General features: G+C 36.2%; 1 protein-coding gene across 1 annotated transcript in view; it reads left to right on the top strand.

Annotated features, from left to right (window-relative positions):
• The window catches only part of LOC139697769 (uncharacterized), a 387,739-nt gene that overhangs the window by 342,362 nt on the left and 21,443 nt on the right, over positions 1–23,934 (top strand). Inside the window, exons 4-5 of the mRNA XM_071596608.1 lie at positions 13,822–13,909; positions 15,405–15,490. Coding sequence (XP_071452709.1) covers positions 13,822–13,909; positions 15,405–15,490 — 174 coding nt within the window. The remainder of the gene's footprint in view (positions 1–13,821; positions 13,910–15,404; positions 15,491–23,934) is intronic.

Raw genomic sequence — 23,934 nt, 5'->3', positions numbered from 1 at the left:
ACTAAATTATGCCTTAAAAGTAAATAATTTGCTGCAGGGGGATCGGAATTGGTGTGGTGGTTAATGTACAGGCTTCTCAGCGAGAGGGCCCGGATTCAAATCATTTTTCAGTTAGTCACATTTCAAACTTTCCACGCATTCCGCGCCTTATGCATCCTGCGAGTGATTTGCAGAGTGCGTACCTTAGCATGGCTTTACCGCCCACTCCTATCTTTTCCGGTGGCATCCCGATCCCTACTTGACGTACTTTGTGGAGAGCACTTTGAGTGAGTACGCCGTCCGTCAGAGGGGACGTTAAACTGCGGACCCCTTGGCGCCTTTTGTTAAGAGTAGGCTAATGCCGACACCGGGTTTCTCTCCACTCTTCATCCTTTCCTGTCCATCCCTAATGGCGCAAATGACCTCAGCTGTCAGTCGCCTCCCCTAAATACTACTACTACTACTTACTGCAGTGTGAAATTGGGAAATAAAATTAACTAAAAGCATATGTACAGTTGATATTCACAATAGTTTTATGATAAATCAACAAAAAATATCATCACTAAGAGGACAGAGAACAGGGAAAATGAATACTTAGGGGATAAAAACTTAGGTTCCAGGAAGGGAGAGGCACACGTGATGCCATTGGAGTAAATGGGATCACTAATAGAGAGTAACATGAGAGGAGATGTATTTGTATGTTTCGTAGGTTTCGAGAGAGCGTTTGATTGAGTGAATTTGGTAGAATTAAAGAATTCAATGCAAAAAATTGGAGTAGATTGGAGGGGTAGGAGACTTATCAGCGTCCTATACAAGTATCAGACTACTTAGGTGAGAGATTCACTGCCTGAATGGGCAGTGTTAGAAAGAGGAGGAAATTGATGATAGGAACTGTTAAAAAGGAGGATAAGAAACGGCTAACCAAAACATTAATGTGGATCATAATTTCATACACCGCGGAAAAATGGTCATTGAAGCATGATGATAGGCATTGATTGGAGGCTTTTGAAATGTTGGTGTAGAGAAGAATGTAAATATTGAAAGGGACAGATAGAAAAACGAACGAGGAAGTGCGTCATGATGCATGGTCAGGGAGGAGAGAGAATTGTTGGAAGAAATCCAAATGTGGAAGGAAAGAAGAATGCAGATTGTTTTTAATTGAAATGGGATGTTGGCATTTTTGATACGGGGGAATATGTTAGGCGAAAGAGGAAGGGGTAAGAATAGAATGTTGGGCGGGATAAATGGATAAAGGACACATGCGAAATTAAAGAGAGGACTATTATAGTATCTGATAAGGTCTTGCTTTTGTTTAGCAGAGGCGAGTAACTGCATTGCTGCGCGGTTGCATAGCCCGTGCCTATGCAAAAGCTAAAACGAGAAAAAAAACACTCTACTGTTATTCATTGAAACGCATTCCATAAATCTTTGTTTTGAAGAAAGCGATTTGGACTTTATCCGCTTAACCCTATATTCTTGCCCATTTCGTATAGGAGATTAAGGCAAATGAAATAGTTCAGGATTTTCTTGAGTAAATAATGCAGAACTGAGTACTTTATGCATTACAAAACCATTTTGAAAACTTCCAAACCTGAGTTAATTTTCATACAGACTCATTTTCCTTAGACAATTCCACTATGGCTTTTTTTTAAAATTCAAATAAATAAAACATTTGTGGAAACTCGAAAGGTACCGCTAATTAAAAATGATGTAACGATAAAAAGATTGCTAACAATTTTCCAACGCACCAATTATATACTTTTTATTAACTTTGTAACCTCATCACGTAAGGATTACTTGTTTTTTATTCACTTAGGATAGTGGGGTAATAACACACCCAAATACGGTAGTTACAAACACTCTTCAGGTCTCAATGAACTCGTTGAGATGTTTTATACCACCGCCACCACTCTGTGCTCGGAAAATGAGGAAACCTCGCCGACACTTAATTAATCCGACTTATTCCCACTTGGATTAAGTTAAGTCCTGGGGGATAGGAAGACCACGAGGATGCCCCCTTTAAAGTTTAATCTCGAAAATGGCTAAAAGATTAAGGGAGAGAGTCTGTCCATTTTCATCAATCCTCGTTTGTTTTCAGTGCTCTGATGCTGAAAAAACTCTCCAAAATCTAGGAAATAGAATTCACTCGAGTAGTTCCGTGTACTTCAGACGCAAAGAGATGCCTTGACATTACCTATTTACAAGATGTGCTTGCGACATCAAAGCACTCCTGACAATAAGATTAAAACGAAGAATAGTATTTCGAGACCCTTTAAAAGTGACTTAAAATTCACGACAAATGTTTTAGCCATAGTGACATGTAAAAGTGAAATCATTTCAATGAAATATAGCTATAGAACGAATTAATGGTTGTTGCTAGCAACAACCATTAATTTGTTCACCATTACGAAAGCATTTAGTTTCCTTTTTTATTCACTGTCCCAGATAAATCTAAACATATTAGGCATCTACTATCGGAATTTAAATGCTACAAAATGTATATTTACACAAGTGAGACAGGTCTCTTAAGGGATTTAGGCTGGGAGCCACTTGAGATGCGGAGAGATCAAACGAGACTCAGACTTTTAGAAAGGTTCAGAACAAACGAGTTTAGCAATGACACTAAAGAAATTATTATGGCCCCACACTATACAGATAGATCAGACCATAAAGATAATAAGATAAAGGAGATAGATTCCAGTACATATAGATACAAGATACAACAATCAGAACTCATAATAGCAAAATATCGAAGTCACTTTAGATACATTTAAAATATTTAATTTACAAGTCCAAACAAAATATTGCAAAGACATCAGGTATATTGGTAGGTGCATGTGTATGATAGTTGTTAGTTAGAGTGTTTGCATGTGTGTGGGGTGTAAGGCCTTTGGCATGAATGCATACCATATTTTGTTTGTGGATTGTATAAATTTGTGGCTTTTGCATGTGTTTTTTTCTTAATTATGAGTGGTGCCCTAGCAATCCCCGCTACTCACCCTCGCGGTGGCTTGCGGGGTATTAGGTAGATGTAGATGTATAATAGATAATATCAATCTTAAAATCTGCATTTATCAACCGCATCTTTTGCTTAAGGAGGACTCTAAAAGTCCAATATTCAATGAAGTATATCGTATCAATGGACTAAATCTCAAATTTTCTCCCATTTCATTCATTACGAACGCAACAAAATATGGTGTCATTAACTCCCTGCTATAGCCCTAAGCGGTGTCTCCGCGGGTATAGCGTAACTGTGGATACAGAAAATCAAGTACAATAAATTAAAAGGCTTAATTTGAAAGAAAAAACTATCGTTACATCACAAAAAATAGTTTTTCTCTCTAATTCGCCCAAATGGGAAAGATGAAAAGGCGGAATTTCGGAATTCCTGAGAACACTTCAAATTTCAACTTCAAGGTGGAACAATTCTAAGAAAATATATCGGAAATTAACACACATGAAAAAATTTAATTAATTCGTGGGGCATAAGAAAAATGCTTCTAATAAAATACTCAAGAGATGAATTTACTTCAAAATATCCAAAAATAGGAGTTGCCGTCGATAGTTTTTCAATAGGCCATGAAATATGTACCCTTTCGGAGTACTTAGTAATTACGGTCAAAGAAATATGCCAGTTTTGTTGACTAAATTAGTGTATATGTAGAGTCATTTCAACAGAACTCAGAAATACAGTCATAATACAAAAATACTTACGAGCTTCATAAGTCCCAAGTTTCAAAAATTTTCCAGATAGGGTATTTTATGCATGAGTAAAAAAGGGCATGGTTTACCGTGTGCCTTGCGTCGAAACGTGTTTGTGACTCGGAAAATTAGAAACCCCCCACATATTTCCAACGTTAGAAATAGTGCATGGATGTTAACGAGAAACTATACTTGAGTATACCGAAGTGCATACCTGTGACTTGAATGTTGGGCGCCCACTTCTGACCGAGCATAACATTATACACTATCCTTCGCAAACACTAAGCAGTTCTGGTTTTCGTCAAGTCGTAGATTTTGACGCTTCGGCAACCTCTTCATTTAGGGCTTCGCCGAATCAAAATACCCATTGCCTTAACTAATATAGCGCAGTACCGCAATTTTCACGCGGTGTTCAAACATGAATACGTATGGAAAAGGCTGATTTGTTGTGAAATAGTCGACTTAACTCTATATCAGACAAATTGACATAACAATGAATATTATTTTATCATTTTTAAGTGAGAAAAACTGTTGAGTCATGAATGCATACCCCGGAGGCCGCCGTAAGGTCGTGTGATGGGAAATGTTACGACACGAGCTTTTGATGTACGAAGGTAGGCTGAAAACTAATGAATACATGCTGTTAGACCGCAAACAAAATAACTTTTAGCAGCTTTCCTGGTGGCAAGTGGAAGTAAAATTCCCCCTCAAAACGCATGCGTAGGTTTGAGGTGGTTACATTCATTCAGTGTATTTTGAGAATAAATGTACGGAGACGTGTTTTGAAGGTCATTTTGTTTGTGGTCTACACGCAGGTATGCACTACATTTCAGCCTTCCCTCGTATTAGTATGCAATTATATATATATATATATATATATATATATATATATATATATATATATATATATATATATATATATATATATGTTTTTGTGTATGCACAAAATACGCACGCTTACACATATATATGCCTTATCCATGCCATTTAATATTGGGCTTGATAAAGTAAAACTTAAAATTTTGCTTTTAGAATTAAAAGTGTATGAGTTCTTTCGTTCGATTAGTATAACAAACTTGCACTTTTCCTCAAGTTTATTGGTAATGTACAACGCCTTTCCGTTCACCGAGCTATCATCAGGTACAAGGCATATCAAATAGTTACTTTTTACGGAATTTCACTGATTAATTAAGAAAGAGTTTGGCCTGACATCCTAATCTAGCGTCCCGAATACATTCAATAGATTCAGGCGAGATGTAATGAAAGTTCGTCATTATGAGAAATGCAAATTTGTACATTTCCACAAGTATATCGGTTACCTACCACGCTTTTCGGTTCGCAGAACCTTCATCAGGTGCAAGACATATAAAATAGTGAAAGGTGCAAATTTATTTTTCTCATAACGATGAACTTCCATTAATCTCGCCTGAATCTGTCAAATTTTCATTCGTTCGATGTTGTTATGACTGAACGAGTATTGAACCTATCGGCTGGGGCGTCGACTTCTCTCATTTGATCGCTGTGAGCGGAAACGATGAGCATCGATACCTAAAACCATCGTACCGTCAACCAAATATAACCTAGTGGGTAGGGTTTTCGGCTAATAGAAAAACCCTTATTCAAATTTGAGGACCAACCCTCGGAAAACTCCACTTACAAATAGTAGGATTTTCATGTCTTATTGGTCATAACTTTATTGGAAAAGGAATTAAGGCATAAGGAAAAGAGCCGGCCACCTACCCCTAAAAATTTATGAATTTCACTACCCCTAAGGGTTTGGTACGGGATCAGTTTCTACCCTCCCCCCCCCCCGTCAAAACCAACATTCCGTAGCCAATGCTGAAACCCCTAGTGAAACCCTTTCACAAAAACCAAGGAGGAGCCTTTAAACTGTGCACAGAGCCTCATAATGAGGTGTAACCCTAACCATTCTTGTTGATACGAGGAAAATAGACGGAGTAAATACCCGACGTAAAGGATCCAGTGTAAGTCCCCAAAAATCTCTTCGTTTGAAAAAGAATGTGGGATTGGCGATATTTTTTCCCGATTTCACTTCCGTGCAAGGGGTGGAAATTTATGTGTCATGGGCAAGGCTTAGGCAAGGGCAGAATGAAAGAAACCTCCGCCCCATTCTGGAGGTAATCCTTGCTTATTTTTTGCTTCGAAAATTCTAAATTGATTTAAAGAATTTTCATATAAGCAGGAATATGCGTTTTCCTCGCGGTTCACTAGATAATATTTACGTTTTAGTGCCCAAACCTTGAACGCGAAGGAAACAATTGAAGACTTAAAGATTGAAAATAGAGGTATCAAATTTTTTCCAAATAAGGAAGGCAAAATAAAATCATAAGACAAAATATCAAAAACCAGTCTCCCGCAAAATATTACGTATTAATCTTAGGCATATACCTGATTTTTTTTCAATCCAATACCTTAGTGTGCACTTTAGCAATCTCACATTTAGAACCATCGCTAAAAAAATGTTCCCCATAATTTTGATTTTGAGTACACGCTGATGGCGTGACTATGCAATGCTGAAGACAGGAAATTCTGCGTAGGATTAATAGGGCACAAAGTTGGGCGCACGAAGAAAAGGTAGCAAAATAATTGGCATGTTGGCCGGAACGAAGGGAGGCAGAAAGTATGAAAGTTGGAGAACGGTTTATTGTAGTGTAAGGTGTTACGGTGTTTACAAGTAGCATTGCGCTTTTGAATGGACACTACATTTACTAAACGCGACAAGTTATCTCAAACATTTTCTAGAAAAGAACACATAAAGTAATCCCAAATACTTGCGATGAATAATTTTATTCACAAACTTAATAAGACCGACATGTAGGTGGAAACCAACTGACATTTAATTAAGGAATAATAATTTAGTAATTATAATGATACGAAGAAGCAGACCTGCAGAGCCACCCTATCATCGACGGAAGGGAACCCAACTTGGTGGGATTCGGAGGCGCAGTCTTGATAACTAGTACACACGGACTTCATCCGTTTGCAAACGAGAGTAGTCGCATCTTTTATTATTTTATTTGGTTCTTTAGCCATGGAACAGGATGAAAAATGCCGCATCCACAGTAAAATGAGACCAGACCAGAGAAATAATGAGGGATTTGAACAAAAAATTCGTACAAAACTTTTAAACTGCCCTAATATCCTAAAGAAGGGTTAAACCGATGATTCCGGCTTCAGAGAAAAAAAATGACTGAATTGATAGTGCCAAAGAAAGCTAAAAACACTGGTTGGACTCCGTTAAAGGAAGAAAGCGGCGTCGATGGAGAATCGAGGTCGGTGAGGAGGAGAGGAGATAGAGCAAGATAGAGAGAGAGAGAGGAAAAGGGAGCTTTGGTGTGTGGGAGGGACCGAGGGGGCAAATGGAAGAGCAAGCCCCGAAGGAGAGACGACGGCCGCGGGGGCAGGATGAGAGGGAGAAAAAATATGACGAAAAATATGGAAAAAATAAATGGTGGCGCTTATTGAAGAATCTTTTGATCTTTCACCCGCATTGCTAAGGGAGATGGTGGGAGGCGGGCGTGTGGAAGGAGACGTTGAGCTTGAGACTTTTAAGAGAGAGTTTGACTGGAATGGGGAAAGGAAACCTCGGCTCGTGTGAGAGAAAGGATGATAACGAAGGGGAAAGAGGGGGGAATGAAAAGGGGAAGGGGAATCTTTTATTATTTTTTTTGATTCCCTAACGGAGGTAGGAGACTCTCCTCCTAGCTATCCCTCGCAACCCTCGAAGACCCTCGGAGTGAAATAAAAATGCCCATTAAAGTGATTTATACGAGAAGGGGGGTGTGGAGGGAGAGGTGGAAATGAAATAATAGATCATTTGAAAATTACTCCTTTTAACTCTTCTTCCTTCACTTTTCTCCGGCGACCTCCCGTCCCTGGGAGTATCTCCATGCTCTCCTCCCCCCCCCCCCCGGTAGCAAAAAGGTCCTAGCATCTGATTTGGCCCCGGACGCGGTAATCCGAGTGACCAGAAGCGTCACGTCTTATGGGACATAATTCACTTCGAAATTATTTATCCTTGGTAGGGATATGATTCGAAAGTTGTGTGGAAATGGAGTGCACGTGCTCAAGAAAGAGATGAAAGTCCCGATAAGACACCGTGACTAGACCGCTGAAAATCTTAAGAATACACTCAGCACACAAATGTCATAGAATTTGTACTACTGACGTGAACTTAATTGGGTTGGCGACCACGGAAAATCGAAATATTCATCGAAATCTCCTCGAAAACCTCTTCGAAACATGGGAATATTTTCGTGCCGCATTCACTCTCATTGACTGAGGAAGGACTTAATTTCTTCTACATTTCTTTGTTTAATGAAAGTATAATTTTTTCTCAAGCAATATTTTAAAGCTTCAAACGGCATGCATTTATCACGATTAAATCATTACTAACTATTTCCCATAAGCGTGCTCGACTTTTACAGAAATTTCACCATCAACTCTACGGAACTAAATGAAATTTTCAAGCATCATCTTGCGCATTTAAACGTGTTCAGAACCAACTCTGGAATCAAAGATGAAGAACGGAAAATAATAGAAAATTTATGATGTTTATAATGATCATTTTCTTGTTCCGCCTCCAGGAAAAAGTGGAGGAGGTGAAGGAAAAAATGCCCACGCCCAAATAAAGGAAATAAAAAAAGAAATGATTAAGTTGGTTTGTCCGAATATTAATTTAACCTACGCTTCCCAGAAATCACTTCACGGAATATTGAGCGCAAATCACGGAATCGAAGTGTCCTCCCTCCGTTAACTACTCTATGACCCACTACCGAAGTGACCTCTATTGATACCTCCTCTGAGTAGATTGACGAGTTGGGTGTGCTTTTCCATTATCGTCGAATTGAAGTTAAATATTCACTGTTTTAAGCTATTTTACGTGTCTTCAAACAAAAGACATTTTTTTGGATGACAATATTTGTTTAAATACTCATCAAATAATACTCTAAAAAATCAAAACTGTAATTAATTCGGTTTTAAAACCAGTTGTATAAGTCAGTTCACACTGTGCATTTTGTGGTAATACTATCAAAGTTGCCAATTTTTTAGGATTTTCAGTTGAAAAGAAGCAGATATATTATTTATTCTCTGTCACTTACATTCTTTATCCGTAACAAACCGCCGATGAGATATTATATCGTTTCCTTCAATTTTTTAGCGATTATTCCAATCCGAACATCCGTGTTCAAAAGCCAAAGATTACAAGAACAAAATAAAGTTGATGAATTTTTTGGTCACGTGTTTTCTTATCACACAGCATCTTTCTATTTAGCACTTGTCCATTCACTTGGAGGAACTCCCATACAAAAGAGAGCAAAGGGTCCACGCTGAGCATTTCATATTATAATGTTGAGTGACATCATTCTAAATCATATCAGTCCTTGAAAGCGACTAATTCCCAACCAACCAAATTTCGGAATCGAAATAAAATCAAAAGTAAAACAAGGTAATTGTTTTCCAAGACTATTCGGGTCCCCCACCGGGTCCACGCTCGTAGGCCCGCCGACGCCTATTAACATTATTCGCCGGGAAAGTACCAGATCATTCTTCAAGGTAATTGTTGAAGAGAAAGGGTTGGCACATTTTTTATTCTTTCTTATCTTTAGTTATAGTAATAGTGCGTACCTTATATACGTATACATTATAAATATATATATATATATATATATATATATATATATATATATATATATATATATATATATATAAATTCGCACAGCTTCCCGGGATTGGATGCGGACTCTGACCACAATTTAGTTGTTATGAAATGTAGCTTTCGTTTCAAAAAGATAAGACAGGGGCAGCGAGATAGAAAATGGAATGTAGAAGCATTAAATGGTTTGAAAAGGAAGGAATACAAACAGGCGGTAGAGGAAATCATGGAGGATGGTAAAGAGCTAAGTGCTATCGAAGAAAAATGGGAAAGTATCAAGAAAGGGTTATTGACAGCCACAAAAGACACTATTGGAACCGTTAACGCTAAAAGGACTAGGAAACCATGGATCACGGATGAGATGATTACAAAGATGGATGAGCGGAGAAAATGGAAGAATGTAAATACAGAATTAGGCAAAATGAAGTACAAAGAATCAAACAATAAATTGAGGCGGGCAACAAATAAAGCAAAAGAAGCATGGTGGAAGACGAAGTGCGAGGATATGGAAAGTCTGCAGAGGAAGGGTGAAATCGGTGCGCTGTATAGCAAAGTTAAATCTTTATCGGGAAGTAAGAAAGGAAGTTCTATGCTAACAGTTAGAGATAAGGCGGGTAAGATAACAGTTGACACAGGAAAGATCCAAGAGAGATGGAAGGAATATATTGAAGAACTGTATAGTAAAGAACTTAGACCAACAAAGTTAGACTTAGAAAAGGAATATGACGTAGAGGAAGATAGCTTAGGTCAAGGTATACTCGACGATGAGAGAGAAACGGCATTAAGGGAGATGAAACTAAATAAGGGAGTGGATAACATTCCCGCGAAACTATTGAAATGTTTAGGAAAATGTGGGAGGAAGAGGCTATATGGGCTGATTCGTAGTATCTATGAGGAAGGAATCTGGCCGGAAGACTGTGAGATCAGTTTTAGTTCCTATTCCGAAAAAGGTAAAGGCTATAAAAAAATGACTGATGCTGGATTGCAACCTTAAGAGTACCATAGTTCATGCCATTGGCTTTGGATCTGGTGGTCGCGATCCTGTAACCCTTTTTTTAATCGGCGTAGTTGAAACGTAGCGTGAGCAAAGAGCAACTGTTGAATACCCTTAAAAGCCTTATGAATGATTTATACGGTCGCAAGGTCAACTGCCGAATATGGATGCATTCAGTTTTCGGACTGCTATGCATGGGATCGATTGGCAAGAGTTCGATTGACAAAATGAATGGCCTCATAACTGGAAATGAACAGGCACCAAACTGCTAACATAAAATGATAAAATCAGAACTGAAATCTGTTGCAAACACGTAAGGCGTCTTTGCATGTCTTTCATCAAAACCAAAATTTATGCAATGCAAAGATAAATTCCATTAAGTGTATTTTTCTCATTGAAATGAAATATAATTGTTTCCTAAAGGTCCAGGAAAAAAAATGACAATTTAAATTTTTCTATCCGTATAAATGTTTTTTATTCTTCAGTCCAGCAGACAATCGATTATGCAAATTAATAAACAGATCTAAAGCTTATTAGAGAGTATACTATTTTTCCCATAGCTCTAATTTGTTTGGAAGAATGAATCATTGTATCAATGAAGCTAACATAATTATTATTTTCTTTGCATGAGTAGTCCACAGTCAAAGGTTTTGTCGCTCTACACAGGGTATAAATGACAACGATCGCCGTTCTGAAAACTGACTGGCTTTTCACCGATTCAGGCAGTGTCAGCTGCAAAGTACAAATACCATTAGGACTCACCACAAAAACTATTCGGTAATTATATTTCAATATATCCGAGTATCGATAAGCGTACCTTTGCATTCCCTCGTCAGAAGAAAAAACCCTACCATTGTGTAAAAGTAGTTATTATATATATTGAAAATGCATTCTTTTACAATTTCTTACATTGAGAGTCTCTACCCAGACTATCCCAAACAGTCCTGCGCATTCGTTGAAGGTTGGAAAAAAATTATTATATTATATAGAGATATTATTCACGAGCTTGGAGATAAAATAATTAAATGGGGTGCTCTTGATGGGGTCATAAAGATTATACACATACTATAACTACAATTAGCTATAGAGTATGTAATAATAAAATGCTATAAATATGATATTGGACATTTATTTATGGTCTCTCTCCTGGCAAATGTTTCGCACAAAGTGCACATAAATTACAGTCTAATGCCTAGGAATAATGTATTACATATTCGGTGAATTCAGGGCAACCATTAACAAAAGATCACGTGGCGATAAAATATTAATGGCTTGCGAAAAGAGTATTTGTGGCCTGTTTATGTACGCGGAGATGAATAATTTAACTAAAACGAGAGTAAAAGCCTCCAATTAGCTGTGTTACGAAGCATTGATCAATTATCCAATTAGGCTAGCAGAAATAATCCTACTTTGATCTTTCGGCGATTAATTAGAAATGAAACAAAAAGGAAAAGTGAAGGTAAGAGATCCTGTGAGGAAGACAAAGAGACAAGTTAATACGAAAAAATCATAAATTAGGATATAAAACGGTAAAAATATTAAGGAGGGAATGAACAATTAATGGAGAAGAATGAAGGGCTGCGGTAAAATGAACGATCTTATGCGAAGAAGCATCTTCAAGCACTGTTTCATTATGTCGAAATGCATTAAATTTTAAATTGGTAGATGTAATAGTATTTAACTGTACAATATTTAGTAAATACTTTTTTTTGGATCAGTTACAAATAGATTAACCTGATAGTTAAACGTTTAAAAATCGTGCCAATAAAAAAAAGTAATATTACGATTAAAAAATAAACTTTATTCGGATCATTTCGGACAAAATATAATCATTTCCTCTTTCGCTCTGTGACAACACTTTATCGGCAAATATGAACTGTTAAATATTCAAGAAAGGAGAATCAAATGAATTTTTTCATCGACACTTGATGCGATGAAGCCACTCTCTGGGAAAAAAAGCTACAAGAAGGATTCCGTCAAATTCTCGCAATGACGAATATATTGACGATGGAAGCGTTGTGAGGGCGTGCTTCATTCCAACTGAGGGAGTCAACTTGTCATTCACTAGTTTCCCTGGGTTCATTCGAGTTCCTCTTTAATCAGAACTGCGCTCTCTTCAAATTGCTTCATAAAGCCGTGCCAGGATCGTCAATCCGGGCAAATTTATTGAGCAATTCGGATTGCCACAGGGGAGGGAGTGGGGCGAGAGTAATTGATTTTCCAACTGAATGATTGAATCTCCCCCTATCTGCCCCTTCAGCCACAGATACTTGAACGAGCGATATGTTTTAAAATGTTAAACATTTAAACCGAAATGGTGAAAGACCCTTCCCTTTCATATTCTCATCAATCGCCGGGAATTCATGCGAAAAATGTCTGTGAATAAGATCGCGAAATCTCCGGATCCGCATTTCTTCCCTTTCTTCTAGCTTGAAACAATTTCCCGACCGAGTATCAATGCCGGTGCCTTACCTCTGAGTAATTGGTTATACATATTTGAAGGATTCCCCCTTTCACTATCTTGCATGACGATTAACCATCATAGTGTCATAGCAGATATTGAATGACAAATCCACCCTGAAAGGTGATTAATCCAAAGACACATTTAGCTCTCTACTCCAACTCTTCGTTTACATGTATTATTAATTTGACCGCAGTGTTCGACCAGTGAGAGAATTCATCTCCCATTTAATGACGATTGCTAAGTACTGACGTCATGAACAACACAGTAAAAATGAGCACTTAGCACTTATCGTGCAACAAGGCGATGATGATTCGATTACTTCACTAGGAAAACTTCATCATGTTAAAAAAAATCAAATCACTTAAAAAAACAAACTAAGCTCGTATTTTATCTAATGTAATGTCTAATTTATTTGGTAGTTATTCGAAAATCGGAAAAATATAATGTTATTTACTAATGTTTACGTTCAAAGCTCAGTACTCTTGCAATATTACTGAATTTTCTCTTTAAATCAAGATACCATGTCATGTAATTCAGAAAAATGTGACAATATTCAGTTGTAAAATTGACAACGTACCTAAAGAATCTACGTTCAATGATTCACCTGAATAGCCATTATATAGCTGAAGAGGGCACCTTAACCTCTTACAGGGTTTTTGGACATAAAATTGGCAAAAATTGTCTTAGTATATATCCTAGAGTGAATGAAATTTTATCCGCATTCAATTCATTCTAGGATTAGGAATAAACTCCCCTATCACTTAATTTTAATCGTGAAAAAGCTAATACACAATATTTAAAACATATACGAGTACTTTCAGAAATTACCATATTCTGTCTTCAAAAATGACTTGAATGAGATGGTAATATCTTCAATTGTGAATGGATTATTGGTCAAATGGAAGACAGGACCCAGAAGTATCAATTTGGATTGAATCTGCTTGTCTAATGTTCGTTCTCGTTTCCTCTCTATTCTCGGTCTGATTCCGTTGTCGACGAGGACAGAACATCTCCATCCTGGTGGTGCTATTGCACAGTTGGAGGATAGGAGTCAACGCCAAACGAGCGACAGATTTAGGCGACGTGTACTATGGTAAGAAATTTAACTTCCTATTGCATGAAATGTAAATTACATTGGAATTTTGGAAGGTCACGTGAGGGAAGAAAGGCTCGAGGAAGAGGCCTGCTATGCTGCTTCCCTCGAACGCCAAGAATGTACAGTAGAATTGAAAAAGTCATCAAAATGAACAAATGTTACTTTAAGTTGTAGGCATGAATGCATAGCCGACAACTTCCGCCATTCCTACCAAAAATTCAAATAATGTTGACGTCCATTTATTCGAGAAGTAAAAGGAATGCAAAATATAGGAAGTGATTTGAGTATTCACCAACGAAAATGAGTGAACTCTCGCATAATATTAAGATTTTACATTTATAATGAGCACGTGGCTTATTTTAGCGTTTTTTCACATGGCTATGTACCAATATCTTATGTTTTTGGAAAGTAAAAAAATGTATTATCAGTAGATATTGTTAAATATCCACTTATATCGACTGGTACCACTTAATATCCACTTAATAGTAATAATATGAAATGTCATAGTAGTATTTAATTATTGGCCACTAGTTTATAAATACATACACACACCAAAATAAACATTCTTTCGTAGTGAATAATTGTTTATTTTGGTGTGTGTATGTATATGTATAAATATGCATGAAATGTGCAAATATGTAATATTTAATACTCATAAAATCTGTGACAATTAATATTTCAATTATGGCCTGTTGTTTTCAATGCAATTCTACACATCTAATAAAATTTTAATGTCGACATATGTCAAAAATTATAAATACGAGCCGAAGTACTATCAAAAAATAGTATATTTTTTGCTTTACATTAAGTGCATTAATATTTTGAGCACTAAAATCCTGTCCAAAGAAAGAATGCAATCAATGAAATTATTTTTACAACGTGCAATATTTAAAAAAAATCCATCACAAAAGAATTACAGAATCAGTTTTATTAAAAAAGGTAAAATATTCCCTGTCACTAAACGTATCAAACATAGAAACAGCAAAGTAGTTTATATGTACAAATGTTTCCATAAAATCGAGGGATATGAAATATTTGAATTGTCCAATTTAAAAATTATTATATGGCAAAAGAATTATTCTTTAAATTACCTAAAATGATCTTAACTTAATTGGGGCATTTTTTCCCATTGAATCAAATTATCTCAATGAAAATTTTATAGCAATGACTAAATGTAGTATGCACTCAGTGTTGAAAGTGAATAACGGCGCGACATCTATTGAGATATCACATGTTTACTGGACCTTTACCTTGTGACCTCATTAAAAATCATATGAATCTTGCTATAAATAAATACAAATACACTGATTACCCATTTGAACGTTCATTGATGAACACAATCTTTCCCCTGGACTAATGATTGAACAAATACATAATTAGGTTTTATGAGTTCTTTCCACTTGTGCTGTGGTCTAAAATTTACATAAATATCAACTAAAGTCTGAATTTTCTTCTCTTTAACGGAAAATGTGCAACAATTGGCTGACCAAAGGTGTTCAAATTTCCTATTTTGCCATCATCGGAACGCAGCTGTTCATGATCATCCTCAGCATAGTGTTACTCGTCGGAATATATAAGGTAAGTTCTACAGAAAAGTTTTCGAAACTAAAGCTAATTGTCTAGCTAGATGATAATCAATGCTAAAATATAAGGGATATTCTCTCCTGTATTTTATCCAATGGTTTTCGCACTATCATCAAGTTCCATTGGTATTAGTCGTCTAGGAAACTTGAAGCGTCAGCACATCACCCGTATCCGAGGCAGAATGTTAGCGTTAATCAGATAAGAGTGAAACTTTGAGATTATTCTCGTTCAAGTATAAACTGATTATGATTTTATTCAAAACAAATAAATGGATACGATCATGCATGACTTTCAAACATCTCCAAAGGAAGAACAGAGTAGTTCCACCGGGAGAATCAATCACGACCATTTACATATAATCGCCGTAATCCAGCAATCTGGATGTAACACGGACTCTAGCACCCAATCGCAGAGATAGGAAATTGCGAAAGTTTGTGACGGCTTAAATTAAAACGAAAATTGATGTTGGAACGTAAGGAGAATGATTGCATCAGGCAAAGAGGTTTTCACAAGGAGAAGGGAATTGTTGGCAGGAGTGTTGGGTAAGGATGTTCAGAAAAGACTCGCTAAAACTTTGATATGGAGTGTAGTTACGTACGGCGTGGAAACATGGTAATTGAAGCAGTAGGATAGAGTTAAATTGGAGGCTTTTGAAATATTGGTGTGGAGAAGGATGGAGAAGGTGAAGTGGACGGAAAGGTAAATTAGTAATTGCTGTAGAAGAGGGGACAGTTGGGAGAATACATAAGGAGGCAGGAAAAATGGATGAAATGGGGCGTACAGATCGGCAGTAGCACGCAGAAGAATGTAATAGAGAGGAGAATGTTAGGCAAACGAGGAAAGGGCAGAAATAGGATAGGGATGTTGGAAGGGATGAAAGGGGGCAGTAAGTACACAGAGATGTAGAGCGACTTGTAGAGTGTTGGGTTGTGTTTTTGTAAGGAGGAACAAAATATGTATTTGGTAGCTGTGTCCATTCTAAAGCTACAGACCTTAACTGGTGGATTACTTAAAATAATGTGTGTGCATTCATTGCATTAGGCAAAGAGGTTTTCAAAAGGAGGAGGGGATTGATGACAGGGACGTTGGGTAAGGAAGTTACGAAAAGGCTCGTTACATTTTTGATATGGAGCGTAGTTATGTACGGCGCGTCCGCTTCCGCTTTTTGCCGTTTTTAGTATGAAAGATGCATATGTTAGAAATAGATATTCTCAGGAAATAACCTTTGTCATCACGGAAATAAGTCATAATTCAGGAGAGCGATTCCACCTTAAGGAATTTAAACGCCCTTACAACCCGAAAGGTTAACTTCATCACCGGCAGAATTGCTGGAATCCTGAGTGAAGAGCAAGACAGAGGAATTGGGTTTGTCCCAGTAACGAAATTAGGCACTTTACACTCGCGAGACCTCTTAAAAGTCCGTTTTGATATTGTGTGGTGTCATCGTTCAATTCGCTCGAAAGGGAAATTTATCCATAAATGTTTGATAAGGTGAACGCCTCTTGATCAGCTTACGGACCTTTCCAGGAATACTTTCCGAGGATAATATTCGTGAATATATATATATAGTATATATATATATATATAGTATATATATATATATATATATATATATATATATATATATATATATATATATGTATATGTATGTATATGTATGTATATGTATATATATATATATATATATATATATGTATATGTATGTATATGTATGTATATGTATATATATATATATATATATGTATATGTATATATATGTATATACATATGTATATATGTATATATATATATGTGTGTGTATATATATATATATATATATATATATATATATATATATATATATTCATCCACATGGAAATAGGTACAAGGAAAAGGGATAGGTATCCCATATCTATCCCTTTTCCTAATATCCATTTCCATGTGAATAAATATTTGTTCGCCATATGGCGGGATTTAGTTTTTGAATGTGCACATTATATACATACGCGCAAACAGACACACACGCATGTATTTATAAATGTATATGTGTAAAAAAAAATTTTATACCTATATATAATTATTATTATTATTATTATTACCCAAAGAAATATTTTGTGACTCCTAACAAAACACAAAATCCACTATCCTACTCTACATCAGGTCCCTCTTCATCTCTGAGTACTTTCTTCCTCCCTTCGTCCCGTCCAACATCCCTATCCTGTTCCTTCCCTTTCCTCGTTTGCCCAACATTCTCCCCTCTATTACAGTCTTCAACACCCCACTGCCTGTCAACACCCCCTAGATCCACTTTTCCTGCCTCCATAGGATTTCTCCCAACAAACCCCTCTCTTCGCCCACCATACCATGCCGGCCTCGGTGGCGGCGGGGTAACGTCCTCGCCTACCAACCCAGAGGTCGTGGGTTCGATTCCCACCTAGGTGGATTTCCCTCCATCTAGAGCTTGGTTGTATGTGATTGTCGTCAAATGTCTGTAATGTAGAGTTAGGTGGAAGAAGGGACTATTAGTCCCAACCTCGCCCTATTAAGTCGATAAATAAATAAAATAAATAAATACCTCGCCCCTTCCTAAACCCAAACAGCTCATCCCCTAAGTAATCATATGTCCTAATCTCTATCCTTTTGTTTATGATCCTGAGAACAACTTTAGCTGCGTGGGATATCAAACTTATTGTGCTATAGTCCTCACATGATGTAGCCTTTACCTTTTTCGGAATAGGAACTAAAACTCACTAAGATCTCACAAAGTCTTCCGGCCAGATTCCTTCCTCATAGATACTACGAATCAGTCCATATAGACTCTTCCTCCCACATTTTCCTAAACATTTCAATAGTTGATCGGTCGATCGATATTAATAATAATAATAATAATAATAATACCAAGTACTTCCTCGTTTGTTTTCTTCTCGGTCCATTTCACCTTCTCCATTCTTCCCCACACCCACATTTCAAAAGCCTCCAATCTACGTCTATTCTCCTGCTTCAATGACCATGTTTCCGCGCCGTGCATAGCTACGCTCCATATAAATAGCTCCATATACGCTCTATAGCACGCGAATTAAACGCCCTCCGCGGAAAGGTCACGGGACAGGGTCCTTTCTCTAACAAGTCATGTGTGTTGAGTAAAATGATGGTTGCACGGTCCTTGGTAAAGCTAGTGTCAAGCGATGGCTTATCGTTAATCCAGTAGCCTTGTGTATTCCTTAACGTAAGATCAAGTTATAGTAAGAGTGATGAACAGAATAGGTTAGCGGAATGTGGCCTTCACATTTTGTATTTTTCTTCTTGGCTTCAACCGTGCGTGATTCCATCAAAGCGCGATTCCATTCTTCACAGCTTATTCATCGTTCCATTGGTGTGTTTCACGCATGCTATCTTATTTAAGTCTTAACGCGGAGTGACTCAACATCATCGAAGTCACGATCTCCAATTATAAAATTCAGTCTCTCGAAAGGCACGCTTGTCTGCCACGAATCTTTCTCTGAGTATATGTATATTTATAGCTTCAGTGCCAAAATGATCAAAATGAAGAGTATCCTCAATCTAGATAGCAAATTAAAGTGAAAAGGGAAATATGACTCATGAAAGTTAATCGCGAATAAAGAGACGCGACCCTTTTCGAGAACATGAGATGAATTTTAACGTCAAATATATCTTGAAATAATAGAGTTTGATTATATTTCGTGGTGAATTTCAAAATTTTCAAAAATATTACCAAGGAAAAATTATAGCCTCACAAAATAGTTGTGACAAATTAAAAAAATCAATAAATTTGTGTTATAAGATGTTTTCAAACATTAATCGTATTAAATTAGTACGGAAAAAGGTATTTAATAGAGAATATAAAATGATAGGAATAAATCTAGGAACCTAATTTTCAAATTTTCTTCAGTAGCTAGTTCTTTCGCTTCTGGGAGTCCAAGGGCGAAAAATTAAGAAAAATGATTTTATTTAAGAAATAATTCAAGCGCACTCAAGTAAAACTGATCCGATTAGACAAGAGTGTCAAAAATAGAGAGATAAACTGATGAAGTAGCAGATTCAAAGACCCTCGCACCTTTAACCATCTCAACTCGAAGAAATATACGAGTGAACATCATTTCTTCTTTCAGAAAGCGTCTTTCTTGCCGTCTATGACAGTCCGCCAAAATTTCTTTGAACTCCTTTCCTAGAACGTCAGCTATATTAAAAAGAAATCAACCTCTAATAATGCGTTCGCTCATTTTTACCTGAGACTCCGAATTAGCATCTATAACTCCTTAGGTTAACCCATCCTTCTCCGCCTAAAAATATCACTAAAACGCCATTGGACCAATTAGAACCTCCTGATCTTTCTTTCAAACAAAAAAATCTTTCGATTTTCCACAACTAACCTTTTTAATGAGGAACGATGTCGAGAGCACGGCAGCATAATTTGATTTGAAGAGCAAATTCTATGCAAATCAGCAAGTTATGCCGCTGTTTAAATAGTAATTTCGCCGTTTTTTAAGATTGAATTAAAATAAGTTAGAAAAAAATATAAACCACTGTAGTTGTTTTAAGCAAGAGTTCGTTTAAGATGAATTCGATGGTTTGAGCTTCTGCTTTGAGAAATATCACTAGATAATTAATCAGTATTTTTTCACCAAAAAATACAAGTATTCTATTTTTGTAAATACTGTTCATTTATTCAAAGAAGAGCTATTTACTCCACAGATCGGCTTCGCTCTTGATTTGAATTTCAATTATCCCAGCTGACGATTTTTTGATCGAAAGGAAATATTCAATGCAGTAATGCTGAAGCAGCACTCAAGTTAATCAATCATTTTTTCCACATTAAACATTAATCTTCCAAGCAACTTAAAGGATGTTGAAATTGAGCTTCTTACGGCCTTATAAGATCGTACCTTGAAAGAAATATTTTGTGACGTGCTACTTCGAAATATAATGGTTTCAATAAAATATAGAAAGTTATATATTATCGGTTAAGTTTTTTTACAAATTCATTTTTTATCTATCTTCTCTGTAAACGGAGCGAAGTTCTAGATTTAGATACATTGAATTGAGGAAACAATTCTTTTTCGTGTCAAAAAATCATTTTCTGGCGGTATTACTCTTTAGTTTTTTCAGTATGGATGTACTGAAAACTTCTTCCCTGAATTAATACATTCTGTCAGGGTTTAATCCTTCCGTAAAATTTCTTCAGTTATTTTTGTTTCAACTCCACCACAATTTTTCAACAAATGTGTCCTTATATTTTAACTAACAATAACTAATTTAGGTCAGAAGTTACGCTATACACAATCGAGTAAAATTATGTGTGTGTGTGTATATATATATATATATATATATATATATATATATATATATATATATATATATATCAGATTGATACCTACGAAAACACAGTAATTGACATGAAAGTTGGTTAAATAGGAGGGGACGGAACTCACCTAATACTAAGCCTAGGGGCGTATGTGACATTGAAACATTCATGATAGAAGGGTATTTCCCCTGTGCCACCTACGTTTCCTATGAAGACCTTGGCTTCAGTTTTGGTGACATTCATGGTGCACAGAGGTGTCACCCGAAATAGACATCCGTCTTCGCTACAGTAACCCAGCATTCTTCGTATTTAAACTACCACACCCTTAAATGATCTGCGAGGGTGAATCAAGCGGAATACTTGAAATTGCACTAAAATTTCACATGGTGCCAACTGTTCTGTTAATTGACAATAGTTTCGCCATGGTTTCATTATTGCTCCATAGTTTGCAGCTTGATGAGAGGAAGCAACAATATGGCGCGACAATAGTGTAAACATGTCACCTGCATTTGCACCATGCAACACAAAGGAACATTTGTTTGTGTTTACATGAGAACTAGGAAGTTCCTAAATTGCATTACTTCTCTAAGAGTTCCATTACGAACCCCCTCTCCAAGAGACCCATTTAAATAAACTTGACCAGGTCAGGTGCATCAAGTATAGACACCACAAGCCTTATTAATAGTTAAAACCATGGTATTTGTAGAGTTATTGTGGACTTTCAAAGTGCTGGAATATTTCTATGCGCAATGGAGAGTAGATATGGAGATAAGATTACTGAGATTTTTTTGCATTAAACAATTTGCGAGGTTAAAAAAGGTATCAATTTCAAAGTTTTTTATTTGACTCACCTGGTACCGAACCTACCTACAAGCCAAACCAATATCTATAGATAATTTGAATACAAAAATCTAATTAAAGGAATATCTAGGAATTTTATAGCGCCAATATAAATTGTACATTCAGGGGTTATGTGGTGGAAAATTTCAAGAGTTTTCGTCTCTTTATTATAATTCCCCTATAACAATATTACATTAGATCATTTAAAAGTCATGGGCAAACATTAATAGTATAGAGAAAAATATTTATGGAGCAATATCTACGAAAGTAAGTTCTTGTTTGACCTTCATTTTTAAACACCGAAAATAAAGTCACCGAGCCACACCCACACCCTATTTATTTTAAATAACTATCAACAAAAATCTTCTATTCACCTCTGGTGAAGGAACAATATTGAAAATCCAATTTAAATAAGAACTAAATTCTCAGTAATGGTGAAATAATTGACCAGGTTTCCATCTCTGAATAAACAGCTTGGAAAAATAATTCAGGCTTGAGTAGGTAGCGTCCGCATCGCTGAGAGGAACTCACGAGAAAGGAGAAGAACAATGCAAGACGTATTTCGAGTGACCCCCGGAACTTTGTTCAATTCACTGGAGGGAATATATTTCGCCCTGAACTCGTTAGTATGGAAACTACCGTTGAGTTGCCTTGGATATTGAAATATGAGAAATACTTTGAGAGAATTCTTTTGAGATTTAACTCATGCGCATAATGGACGTAAATTATAATTGAGACGGGACATGTCCTTTCTAAAAATGGTGATCGCTTCATCAACTTCGATTCTGAAGCTATTTTGTAAGTGAATTAAACCCACGTTTGAGAGTCCAAAATAGTGTTTAACTATTATCAATTAGAATGGATTTAGGCGTCACTTGGCCGAAAATATTCATATCGGAAAAGAAAATTCTTTCTTCCTCTACATATATTTTATCATGCACGACCTAGGTTTCGACCTATAAAGTCATCATCGGTCATCACCTGATAATGGCTTTGTACTCGTAAGTCGAAACCTAGGTCGTAAATAGTAAAATAAATGTGGATGAATAAAGTATTTTCTTTTCCGAAGGTAAAAATTTTCCTGAATTTGGACAATCTCGTACTGAACGATATTGAACTAAACTTCATGTCAGATACTTTTTACTATCGTCGGTAGTTTTGTTATACTTTGTGGGGAAATCAGAATGAGATCACCGGAAAACTTAAAAGAGTGAATATGTCATCTGTTAACTTGATTTTGGATTTTATTCTAGTTTAAATGCCTTTCTATGGATGAAATTTAAGGTTGTAAAGGTCATACTTTGCAAACATAGGCATAAAATATATCAAAAAGAAATTTAAATTTTATGTCAATTTTCCAGTGTCAATTTTTCAACACATGCATATTTGGGTAGCAAAAAAAGTGCGATATGAAAATTTTACACCAAAAGAATTATCTCGGAGCTGAGGCATTGTGAAATTGTACTTTTTCGGCGACTAAAAACATTCTTGGCCAATTTTTAAAGACAGAAAGACACTTGTATCCTACGATTCTTCAAATATACGTACTTTGAAAAAAAAATAACCTTAATAGAAATGCGGAAAACGCCACGAATTTGAACAGAGCGAAAGATTTTTACACGCACACCGTGCATTCCTACGTTACTAATTATAATTTTGTCACGCAAAAGGTAAAGCGAGGCAATAACTTTCTTATTATGCTATTTTACAAATTTTTATTTGATTGTTTTTTAATTATTTTGATAAACTAATTGGATGATAAATGAATTTATAGCCTTATAGATTGAAAGAATACTAATTTAGGCGTAGTACACTTATAAAAACTTAAGAGTCAACTTTCTCAGTGAAGTCGAAAGACATTGCGTAAAAAAAAGGTAATAGAGATAAAGAGGGAAACGAAAGAGAAGAGGAGGAAGGAGAGATCAAAGGTAATGGGTTTGAGGGTTATGTAGGCATGAAAAATAGATAGAAAGATGGAAATTTTTTTAAGCAAGTCCAAAGTATAAATAAGTCCTCCATTAGAGTGTAGCAATACAAATTAAAACAATTCAATACATTTCATTGGTGTTTCTGCTTAAATTGCATAAGTTTCAGAAAATAAAGCTTTGTGGTAGTCATAAACATGCTTCAAGCGTCGAACAATTGGCCAGGAACCCCTGGAATAAGGCATCTCTTCATGGAATCATGACAATATTACAAGGGACTTGTATGGCTTTAATAGTGAACCTATATACATATATATACAATCTGTACATTCAAATTGTAAGGGATGGCTACTGGATATTCAAACTGTGAG

This window comes from Hetaerina americana, unplaced genomic scaffold (genome assembly GCF_022747635.1).
Source record: "Hetaerina americana unplaced genomic scaffold, ioHetAmer1.1.p SCAF_8, whole genome shotgun sequence".
In the NCBI taxonomy this organism is placed as follows: Eukaryota; Metazoa; Arthropoda; class Insecta; order Odonata; family Calopterygidae; genus Hetaerina; species Hetaerina americana.
The sequence above is the reverse complement of the archived record's forward strand: the minus strand, read 5'-3'. Positions and strand labels throughout refer to the sequence as shown.